The sequence below is a fragment of the Callospermophilus lateralis genome, unplaced genomic scaffold (genome assembly GCF_048772815.1).
Source record: "Callospermophilus lateralis isolate mCalLat2 unplaced genomic scaffold, mCalLat2.hap1 Scaffold_2286, whole genome shotgun sequence".
NCBI classification, from domain to species: Eukaryota; Metazoa; Chordata; class Mammalia; order Rodentia; family Sciuridae; genus Callospermophilus; species Callospermophilus lateralis.
Genome location: NW_027513193.1, coordinates 228,786 through 240,684, shown reverse-complemented (window position 1 = coordinate 240,684; position 11,899 = coordinate 228,786). Strand labels below are relative to the sequence as shown.

General features: G+C 39.1%; 2 protein-coding genes across 2 annotated transcripts; both read right to left on the bottom strand.

The window, feature by feature from the left end:
• Positions 1 to 1,352: 1,352 nt before the first annotated feature.
• LOC143640410 (olfactory receptor 14C36-like) lies at positions 1,353 to 2,288 on the bottom strand. Its single transcript, XM_077108239.1, has one exon. It carries the CDS (start codon positions 2,286 to 2,288, stop codon positions 1,353 to 1,355), a length of 936 nt encoding a protein of 311 aa, XP_076964354.1.
• A 6,710-nt stretch (positions 2,289 to 8,998) lies between these two features.
• LOC143640406 (olfactory receptor 14C36-like) lies at positions 8,999 to 11,203 on the bottom strand. The gene is made up of 2 exons (XM_077108235.1): positions 10,299 to 11,203; positions 8,999 to 9,029 (listed from the first exon to the last, which is right to left on the bottom strand). Exons 1-2 carry the CDS (start codon positions 11,201 to 11,203, stop codon positions 8,999 to 9,001), a joined length of 936 nt encoding a protein of 311 aa, XP_076964350.1.
• Between the last annotated feature and the right edge of the window lie 696 nt (positions 11,204 to 11,899).

Here is an 11,899-nt window from a genome sequence, read left to right as displayed (position 1 = left end):
TAAAGATGGCCACAAGACAGATACAGGGTTGCTTTCCAAATTCCAGGAAACTGGGGGGAATTTTGGAGTCCACAGAAGACACACTCTAGGTCAGACACTTAAACATTCCATCTTTGGTCATTATCAGGCATGACACATCACCATAGACATTACAGAATAAACCCTGGGGGAGGAACAATCAGAAGGCTGACCTCAACTCAATCCCCAAATTAGCTCCCTGACACTGGGTCACTCGTGGACATACTAAAATCCTGGCAGCCGATGTGCCTGAGGAAGGCAGGTGCTCTTCCCTAGTGGACATATTTGACTGTGGGATAAAGTGGGTGGTAACTATCACTCTGTTTACTTCGTGGACAAAAAGTGTCTTCCTTTTTCATATTCCAGATGGAGAAAAATATTATTGTGATTATCTCTAAGCATTTGGTAAAAAGTTCTTTAGGATTTGACTTTCATATGTTTTCAAATTAAACTGACACAATTATGTATTGTTATGGTTAAAGCTTCATCCCAGGGTTTTATAAACTGACTTCCAGACCACTCACTTATAATTGATCAAGCCTTTATTGAAGCACACTGGTGGCAGCTGACCAGAATATAAAGCTGTTCCCCTGATCAGCACAGAACAATTGCAAGGGCACTCCTTATAAGCCTGAAAACTGCAAAAGGGATGTTCAGGGGGTCTAGCCAATGCAAGCAAACCAGGTTACAGAAGCGGGACAGTGCAGTCAAGCAGAGGGAAGCCTAACCAATCACAGTTAGCCCAGTCACACCAGTTACAGAAACAGAGCCCTGTTACCCAAGTTACAGAAACAATACCCCATTAGGTAGTTCCATGTTCTTAAAGGTTTCTATAGCAAAAGGAAAAGAACATCTTGCCCCAGTCATGACTCTTCTACTTGGCATGGTTGTTTTACAGGATGAAGTCATAAAACAAAATGGAGTCACATTTGCTCCTACTATTACAGTATCACCGTGGTTAAAAAATCTGCTTTACATTTCTCTGTGCAAGAACAGGCTATATGACTATATGTTATCTCCATGTTTTATTTGTAAATCTTTCCTCTGTGACAGCATCTGAAACAGGTACTTTTTATATATAATGAAAATTTATATATTTACAAATGATTTCAGAAAACACAGTGAATTATATTTATATTTTAAATGCATTAATTTATGAAGGATCCATGGAAATGATATGGTAAATTACAAAAATATACCTTATAAAATAACTCAGCTTCTAATGATGTAATAGAACGGTAGACAGTGTAACTTGTAAAGCTCAAATATAAGGAGTATTGGATCTAATTAAGAACCATGATCAATGAAATTAAGATGATTCTGAAATGCAATCTTTACCATTTCCCTGAGAACAACTGTCTTTGCATTACTCTCCTTACAGCTTCCTTTACCTGTTTGTTTCTGAGACTGTAGATGAGAGGATTCAAGAAGGGAGGTACCAAGGTATAAAAGGCAGAGAGAAGTAGGTCCTGGAGTGTGTCAGAGGTTGCTGAAGGCTTCAGGTACACACCTGCACCAAAACTGAGGAACAGGGAAAACACGAGGATGTGAGGGGTGCAGGTAGAGAAGGCCTTCCCTGGGGCTCTGGTGGGAAATTTCAGCACAGCAGCAAATATGCAAAAATATGACATGGCAATAAAAGTAAAGCAACCACCACCAACTGCCACAGCCAAAACAAAAAGAATGACCTTGTTGCTGGTGGTGTCAGAGCAGGAGAGCCTCAGCAGAGAGGGGACTTCACAGAAGAACTGGTGGACCACATTTGACTGGCAGAAGGACAGCCAGAATGTGTTCCCAGTGTGCACACCTGCATACAGCAGACCACTGAGCAGGGAAGCCAGGGTCACGTGGACACAAATCTGAGGGTTCATGATGACGGGGTACTGGAGGGGCTGGCAGATGGCCACATAGCGGTCCCAGGCCATGATGGAGAGAAACAGAAGTTCAACACATGCACAGAAAATGACCAGGAAAATCTGTGTTGCACAGCCAGCCACTGAAATGGCCCTGTTGCCAGTGAGAGAATTGACACAGGCATTGGGGACAGTGATAGAAATGTAGCACATGTCCAAGATGGACAGGTTCCTGAGGAAGAAGTACATAGGTGTGTGTAGGTGCTTGTCAGCAGTGGTGACAGTGACAATGAGAAGGTTTTCTAACAAGGTATCCAGGTAGGTCATTGGAAATACTGTGAAATAGAGGAAACTCAGATCCCAGCCATCAGGAGAGGCCAGGAGGAGAAATTCAGTTACCATGGTGGAATTGGCCATTTGCTGGAAATTCTGGTTGTCTGGGAAGATAAATAGATGAGAGATAGAAAGGAAAAAATAAAAATATGATTAATACAATTGCTTGGGGCTGGGGTTGTTGCTCAGTCATACAGCACTTGTCTAACATATGTTAAAAAACATCCATTGACAATGACAATTATTTGAAAAAATACAATTATTTTATATATTCTTGTTCAAAGTATTTCTTCTATTTCTGTTGCTTTCCTGCAGAGGAAAGTCACTCTTGGTTTTCTGATATGTTTACTCATTTCTGAGCAGAGTGCACCTCCCAGGGCAGGTGTGAAGGTCTGCAGCCCAGAGTCTGGGCGTGACCTGCAGGGCATGTCCTCAGCTCTCCATCAGGCCTCCCCTGATACCTGAGACTCACATGTGGATCATTTTTAGGGGTTTTCCCCTCTTCTCCTGCATGGCCACCTGTGTGACAGTGCATTCTTTAATATTCTCAGATTTATTTACCTTTAATTTATTCCTTGGATATAATTTCCACATTATTTTGCCATTATATCCACAATTAATAATTGAATAATTACTTTTTTATTTTTTTAATATAAAGGAAAATATTCATAATGGTGGAGAACATATCTCCATAAACACACACACACACACAAAAAAAAAAAAAAAAAAAAAACTGGGCTGATTTGGAAAGTGTCTCAAGAATTCACTTTCCCACCCAGGCTCACAGGTTCAGTGTTGTAAAAACTGAGGTGACCTGACTTGCACTTGGACTTGCCTGCAGTCCCCCACTCTCACTGCTGCTCCCCAGGACAAGCATGATGCTCTCTTATGGCCACAGGACCTCAGCCAGACCAGTCCCAGCCCCCACTGAGGCTTTTTCCTCTCCAACTGAGCAGCATAAGGTCTTTTCAACCTCCTGGTCCCAGCCCAGCTGACACTGACCTAACTTCTACTTTTACCTTGTTCTATTTTTTTTTTTCATGTTCAGCACCATGAAGTTGAAGCTTCTTTTGTCCAACACATAATTTGCCTTAGTCTTGGTGACACCTTCTATTATATTGCTTTCTTATTCATGTTACAATCCCACAAACTGAAACTAGCTGTAAACCCTAAAAGGAAGGTTTGGCTCATAGTTTCAACACTTCTGTAGCAGTTCAGACCCGTTCACTCCGAGTCACCTGCATCTTCATCTCCTCAGCCCTCTGCAAACTGGGGTCCTCCTCAGCCCCTTGCCAGGTTAACCACACATGCTCTTAGAAAAAAAGACCTTCCTTCTCATCCTGCCTGGGCTCCTCTGGAAATGTGTGTGTCTCCCAGAGAAATAGGTGGGTGGTCAGACTCAGCTAGGTTGCTGTTAATTTGGTGGTGAGTGTGAAGTTCAAGGGGTCAGTCTAGCTGCAATCTGTTCCTCCTGGCACACACATGACATTCAGCCTGAGGGACCCTCTTGTTCACTGCTGACTTTTTACTGTGATGTATTAATTTCCTTTTCCCTTTAGTAGGTATTGGGCTTTAAAGGAGACTCCACTGGAATCTTTCCTCTGAAACCTTCATAATTTTTATATTTATACCACTGAACACACACATCCTCTTAGTCATACATACTATATATTTACTATAAAAACTTAAGGATATAATTGAAAACTTGTGCATGGTGGTATATGCCTCTAATCCCAGCAGCTTAAGAGACTGAGACAGAGAGATTTCAAGTTCAAAGCTAGCCTCAGCAACTTTTCAAGATCCTATCTCAGAATAAATAATCAAAAGTGGTGGAATGTTGCTCAATAATTGAGCAGCGCTGGGTTTAATCCTTGACACCAAACAAACAAGCAATGGAATAATTGAAAAATGTATTTTTGAACAAAACAAAGGAAGGAGATTAATATTCAAAATATTTCAATAAATCTTTCCTACATGATTAAATATATTTCCTACAGTAATTGACTTATGTGCATGTGTATCAGCTATATAATATCATTCCTATCTACCTACATATCCTATTCCATGTTTTGCATTTTATTCTTGTTGTCTTAATGTGAATTTATTTGTTAGTATTCTATGGAATTTCTGTGCAAACTACTTTGGGTGTTATCTAAGTAAAAGTTAAAGTAATCTGAAAAAAAGAATTTTAAACCAACAAGAAGCAACACAAAGAACTATTACACACTTTACTTTCATACACCATGCAGATGTCCCCAAGGTCCCTGTGTTCCTATTACAGCAGTCGCAATCACAGCAAATATCATAATGCAGTTATAAGGATTCTATGTGCTTCCTGTGTTCTTCTCAGAATTCACCAAACTCTTCCTGGGCTAGCTGACTCTTTGGATGAAATTGCAATTTGCAGAGCAGAATAATTATGAATCTTAGATGCATTTGGACTCTAAATGCCAAGTACTCACTCCAGAGTGTCACCTGTTCTCCATGATAGGTGCAGTACTGCATCTCTCCTTGGCTTCTCCCATCCACTGTGTGTGCAGCCAGGGTGGATCTTTCCAGTCAACCCAGTGCCATGTGGGATGTGGAGAGTTCAGTCACCATTGTTTTATGTGAGCATGGTGCCTAGCCAGTGGGATTAGGGCCCCAGGGAGCTCAGATCTCAGCCTGCAGAGACAGCAGGAGGCCTGAGCGCACCACCAGGCAGTGTAATCTGCAGAGCCCAGGAGAGAGGACCTGGCCATGTGCCAGTATGGACAGTGGATGACACATGGGAACTCCTCTGCTGGGCATTGACTTTAGTCATTATTGATAAACTAATGACACTGAGGAGAGACTGATGGTGCTCACTGTGTGTTTTCATCTCTGCCCTCCTTCACCTCAGTGTGAGTTAGCTGTAGGTGTTTGTATGGATTAGTTAACATTAAGAGTGGTGGACAACTCTAACTCATTCACCAACCTGTAAGAGGGAAACATCTAAAACTACCTTCAGTTCAGCAGCAAAAGTTTCTTATCATTAAGATGAAATCCACATGATTTAAAATTAACCTTTGTAACAGTTTATGGTTCTCAAGTGAGTGTGAGTTACCACATTGAATAATTGTACAATTTCCAGCTACATCTTTCTCCAAAATACTTTTTACTTCAAATTGGCCACTTAACCCATTACACACATTGTCCCTGATTTCAGTCACTGGAGAACACTAAATGTATTCTGTATCTTTGAATTTAAATATTTGTGAAATTGCATATAAATAAGTCACTCAATGTATGATGTTTATTCTGGCTGAAGTGAGTATAACATCATTGAAATTAGTCCACCTTGTAGCTTGTATCATTTGTTCATTTCTGAAAGATGAATGAAAAACCATTATTTGCATATGCCAGAAATATTTTAATCAACATATCTAATTGTGGACATTTTTTTCATTCTCTAGTATAATTTGACTGAATGTTTGATTATGTTATATTTTGCTGTATTTGACTTCTCTAGTAAACACTCTACACTCTGTAAGATTATATTTAGAACCTGTTTCAGTGAGCTTTGCATTGCTGTGACAAAAATACCTGAACAAAAACAAAAAACAGCCAGGCACTGTGGTACATGCATATCACCCCAACAGCTCCTGAGGCTGAGGCACGAGAATTGCGAGTTCAAAGCCAGTCTCAGCAACAGCAAAGTACTAAGCAGCTCAGTGAGACCCTGTCTCTAACTAAAATACAAAATAGGGCTGGGGATATGCCTCAGTGGTTGAATGATCCTCAGTTCAATCCCCAGTACCTCAAAAAGAATAATAAAATTCCTTAGATGCTCTCAGCCACTTTCCTGATGTCTCTGTGTGAAATGCTTAACATCTCTTTAGGTGCTAGTATCTATTACAATTACACCTTTCTTTTCCCTAGTTTCTTAAACAATCCCTTTAAAACTCTGATCCAATTAGTTTTTTTAACTCTACTAATATAACAACTGCTTTTTTTACAATGCAATATATCTCTGGTATTAATTTAAATATTCTAAAGTCTTTATACAACTTAGAAAAGTCTGAGTATTCTGGCATAATAGTCTCAGTCATGAATATTACCATAAAACACATAGAATAAGTTACTACATTTTCTTGTTGGTTGCTAAACTCTCATCAAATTTCTAACTATGTGTTGTTCTAAGTCTTTTGTCTTCTGAAGTTTTGATTCTACAAAGCACTGAAAAACATAATCACAATAAAGTCTCTAACAATTACTCTTAAATATTGTTTCCTTAAAGGGTAGAGTTGATATTTCAGAAGAGCTCACTTTCCAATAGATATCTTTCACATAATTTATATTCCTATAAAAATATATTTCTTAGTTCATGACTAATACACAAAGAAAATGTTTTTGTAAATTCTGCAGAAATTTTGTAACATTCTCATGCACCTCCAGGGTTTTGTGTTATTTTACAAGAGATTTAAGATGTCCCAAAGTTCTTACACCAATGTTTCCATTTTTCATATCTTTTGGTACCAGATCTTATGATACAAAACAACTTAAAACAGGTGTTAAATATCCAACAGATTTTTTTAAGAGGGACACCTTTCAATACAACAGGTGTTTGCTTCTTAGTTTGAGTCCATGCCACTTGTTCAGTCTTGATTTTTTTTTTTTATGAGTCTTGTTAAGGAAGTCCAGTGCTAAGCGGACATGATAAAAATTTGGGCCGATGTTTAGAATGGAGTCAAACTAAAAAGCTTTTTCTCAGAAAAGAAAAAACCTATAACATAAAGAGACATCCTATATAATGAGAGATAATCTTTACCACATGCAAGTCAGGTAGAGCACTAATCTCCAGGATATATAAAGAACTCAAAAAACTTAACTCAAAAAAATGAGAGGAAAAAAAAAACCCCACAATAATCCAATCAACAAATAGGCTAATTTTCTGAACAGACACTGTACAGAAGAAGAAACACAATTGATCAACAAATATATGAAAAATGATCAACATCTGTAGCCATTAGAGAAATGTAAATTAAAATTATTCTAAGATTTTATCTCACTCCATTCAGAATGGAAATTATCATAATACAAATAAGCATTGGTGAGGAGGTGAGTAAAAAGGTACACTCATTCAATGCAGGTGGGACTGAAAATTGGTGCAATACTCTGAACAGTATGGATATTTTGCAGAAAATTTAGAATGGAACCACTGTAAATAATCTCTAAGAAAGGAGACAACAAGGTGCAGAGCAGGAAAGGAGGCAGAGTGGCTCCTTGTGCAAGTGGCCACATTTATTTATAACAATAGGTTAAAATTAGATCATTAGTACCATAACCAGATTATTGTTTAGAGTATCAAGAATGTTTCTTATTCTGCAGTTACATTTCACAGTTACAATATGCCATGTCAGGAGCTTTGTGCAGTTCTCAAGAAAGTCCGTTGTCTGAAGTTACTATTAGGTGGGCAGCTCCAGGAGCACTGGAGCTTGATGAAACATGGTAGTTATCTAGCCAACAAATTCTTCTATTCCCAGGATTTATGTGCCTAAGATCAAGATGGAAACCCTCGGGAAGACCATTGCTACAGTGGCCAGGCATCCCGTGGCTTTAACATGCAAGTTTTCTAGCAGCCAGGCATTCTGCACCTTTGCACAGAAACTTCCTAGCCACCAAAGTGCCACAGTCATGAAGTTTATCAGAAACCCAATCTCAAACACAGAATTTCTACAAATCACCACTTGACCCAGCTATCCCACTCTTTGGTTTATATCCAAAGGACAAACTATTGTGACACAGCCACATCAATATTTATGGCAGCTCAATTCACAATTGCTAAACTATGGAACAAACCTAGGTGCCCTTCAACAAAATGGATAAAGGAAATGTGATATATATAAATGGAATATTACTGAGCATTAAAGAAGAATGAAATAATGGCATTTGCATGTAAATGGACAAAGCTGCAGAATATCATGCTGATGGAAATAAGCCAATTCCTAAAAACCAAAAGCCCAATGTTTTTTTTCTGATAGATGCTGATCTGTAATGGTGGGAGGGCTAGGGAAGAATGGAGAAACTATAAACTGGACAGAGGGGAGTGAGTGTTGGGGAGTTAGGGTGGGAAGACAGTGGAATGAGGACATTATTATTCTATATACATGTGTGATTGCTCCATACATGACTCTGCCTCATGTACAGCCAAAGAAAGAGAAGTTGTGCTCCAATTATGTATAATGTGTCAAAATGTCTTCTGCTGCCATTTAAAATGAATTAATTAGAACAAATTTAAAAATTACCATCTATACAAAAAAGAATTGGTGTATATAATTTAATTTCTTTTTAATTTTTTACATTCATTTAAAATTAATTTAAGTAGCCTTCTCATCTATATAAAATGTTCAATGCCACTCACTAGGATTTAGTAAGCTATATTTGTACAGGAAATGCATATAAATGTGGAGTGTACAGAATTTATCTGGGGTTCTTTGAAGGTCTTTTTTTCTCACAGGGAACATTGGAGCAGTGAGAACCAGAAGCCATGGGACACAGTATGGGGATGGTTGGATCCTGTTAAGCAATTCAAGGCTTCCTGCAGCAGTCAGTGTTGGGGTGCTCATCTGCTCCTACCACAAGAATTTCCTTGCCTAAAAACTTTAATAAGTGTATTCATCAATTAGTCATATATGTTTATTATTTTGTATTTCCTTAGGTAATAAGTATATTTATGTTTTTCTCCATATTTTCATATTAGTGTAATGGTGAACAAATTGGTTTTCAGAATTTGTAATTTAAAATCTTGAATGTGATATTATATAAATATTTTTTCATTGTGTTATATAAGTAATCCTAGATAAACTTGTTCTTAAGAATATGTCAGTTATTATTGATAATTATCAAAGTATATGCCTGTGAGGACATTAGAATACTTGGGGAGAAATAACTTGTGGGAGGTGATGAAAGACTGCCCCAAGACAGGTGTGGTGGTGCAAGCCTGCAATCACAGTGCCTCAGGAGGCTAAGGCAGGAGAATCAGAGGTTCCAAGACAGCATTAGCAATGGAGCAAGGCCTGAAGCCACTTAGCAAAACCCCATTCTAAGTAAAACACACAAAAAAGGGGCTGGGGATGAGGCCTTAAGTTCAATATTTGGTTAAAAAAAGAATAATGATAATAATAATAATAATAATAATAATAATAATAATAATAATAATAAACAGAGCACATACATTGCCATAAGGTTTTAGGGAACAAGTACAGACAGATGTACTTTAAGGAGTACAGTAAACTGGGGGAGATTTAAGAGTTGACCCAGGTCAGGCATTTAGGCCAAAGAATAATGGTCCACCATGTCATAATTTTCAGGCATGACACGTTAGCATAGATGTCACAAAAGTAAGATGTGTGGGAGGTAAACTATCAGAGCTGACCTGCAAGTCATGCTGCAGGCTTTGTCCCCCACACTGAGTTACTCATGGACATAATAACAGACTGGCAGCAGCCACTGCCAAGGAAGCACTGGGGTGCTCTTCCTTGTGGATGGATTTGACTGTTGGGACACAGGGTGTGGTACACATGGCCCTGTTTATTCATAGACAAGAAATTACCCTTCTCATATTCCAAATAAATTGGTTATAACTTCTTTAGGATTTAATTATTGCATATATTCAATGTAGTTAAATTGATACAGTTAGGTACCACAGTGCCTAGAAATTTGCTTGACACTTCTCTGAATAATAGCAGATTATGAGTGTAAGTTTTCTTCAGATTTGATTGGTAATGTTTTCTTTGTGACAGTACTTGATACAGGTACTCTAATGTATTTGATAAATCTTTAATGCATGGCTCCACAAATGATTTCAATAAATATATTAAATTATATTTAGTAATTAAAAGACTCAGTGATTAAATTACACATTTTATAAAGGATTCATGAATTAATAAGGTAAATGAAAATATAAATTAATAAAAAAATTCATATTCAAACAAAGTGACCCTAGCGTAGGCAGTTTAACTTGTGTCACCCCAATATGAAGAGCATTCGACCTAATCTTGAACCTTCACTCACAGAAATTAGGATGATACTGAAACACATCTTTATCATTTCCCTGAGAACAACTGTCTTTGCATTATTCTCCTCATAGCTTCCTTTACCTGTTTGTTCCTGAGACTGTAGATGAGAGGATTCAGGAAGGGAGGAACCATGGTGTAAAAGGTAGAGAGAACCATGTCCTGGAGTGTGTGAGATTCTTCTGAAGGCCTCAGGTACACACCTGCACCAGAACTGAGGAAGATGGAAAAAACAAGGATATGAGGGGTGCAGGGGGAGAAGGCCTTCGATGAGTTCCCAGTGGGAAATTTTAGCACAGCAGAAAGTATGTGAATATATGACATCACAATAAAAAGGAAGCAACCACCACAAATCAACACAGCAGAGACAAGAAGGAGGACCAGGTTACTGGTGGTGTCAGAGCAGGAGAGCTTCAGCAGAGAGGGGACATCACAGAAGAACTGGTGCACCACGTTTGACTGGCAGAAGGACAGCCGGAATGTGTTCCCCGTGTGCACAACTGCATACAGCAGACCACTGAGCAGGGAAGCCAGGGTCACGTGGACACAAAACTGGGGGTTCATGATGAGCGGGTACTGGAGGGGCTGGCAGATGGCCACATAGCGGTCCCAGGCCATGATGGTGAGAAATAGCATCTCCACATATGCACAGAAAATGACCAAGAAGATCTGCGTTGCACAGCCAGCCACTGAAATGGCCCTGTTGCCAGTGAGAGAGTTGACACAGGCATTGGGGACAGTGATGGAAATGTAGCACATGTCCAAGATGGACAGGTTCCTGAGGAAGAAGTACATGGGTGTGTGCAGGTTCTGGTCAGCAGTGGTGACAGTGACAATGAGAAGGTTCCCCAACAAGGTACCCAGGTAGGTAATTGGGAATACTGTGAAATAGAGGAAACTCAGATCCCAGCCATCAGGAGAGGCCAGGAGGAGAAATTCAGTTGCCATGGTGGCATTGGCCATTTGCTGGAAATTCTGGTTTTCTGAGAAGATGAAGAGATAAGAGGGAGGAAGAAAAAAAAGAACGCAATGAATACAATTACTTGGGGCTGGGATTGTTGCTCAGTCATAGAGCACTTGTCTAACATGTGTTAAAAAACATCCATTGACAATAATGATCATTTGAAAAAATGCAATTACTTTACATATTCTTATTCAAAGTATTTTTCTTATATTTGGCAGTTGCTTTCCCTGCAGAGGAAGGTCACTCTTGGTTTTCTGATATGTTTACTCATTTCTGAGCAGAGTGCACCTCCCAGTGCAGATGTGGAGTTCTGTTGCCCAGGGTCTGGGTGTTACCTGCAGGGCTTGTCCTCAGCTCCCCATCAGGCCTTTGCTGACCTCCTGAGACTCCCATGTGGATCATTTCCAGGGGTTTTCCCCTCCTCCTTCATGGCCACCTGCCTGACAGTGCATTCTTTAATATTCTCCAATTTATTTACCTTCATTTTAGTGCATGAATATAATTTCCACATTAATTTGCTATTGTATTCACACTTAATAATGTAAATAATAATTACTGGAGGGAAGATGGCCGCGAAGGGAGTGCAGTAAATCCGAGTACTGCGTCACTGTGAGGGAAAATGATGAGTTAGAACGGCTAAAAGCTATCTGGTTAGGAATTTCCAGCAAAATTGGGGTGCTCCAAAACCTAGTGGA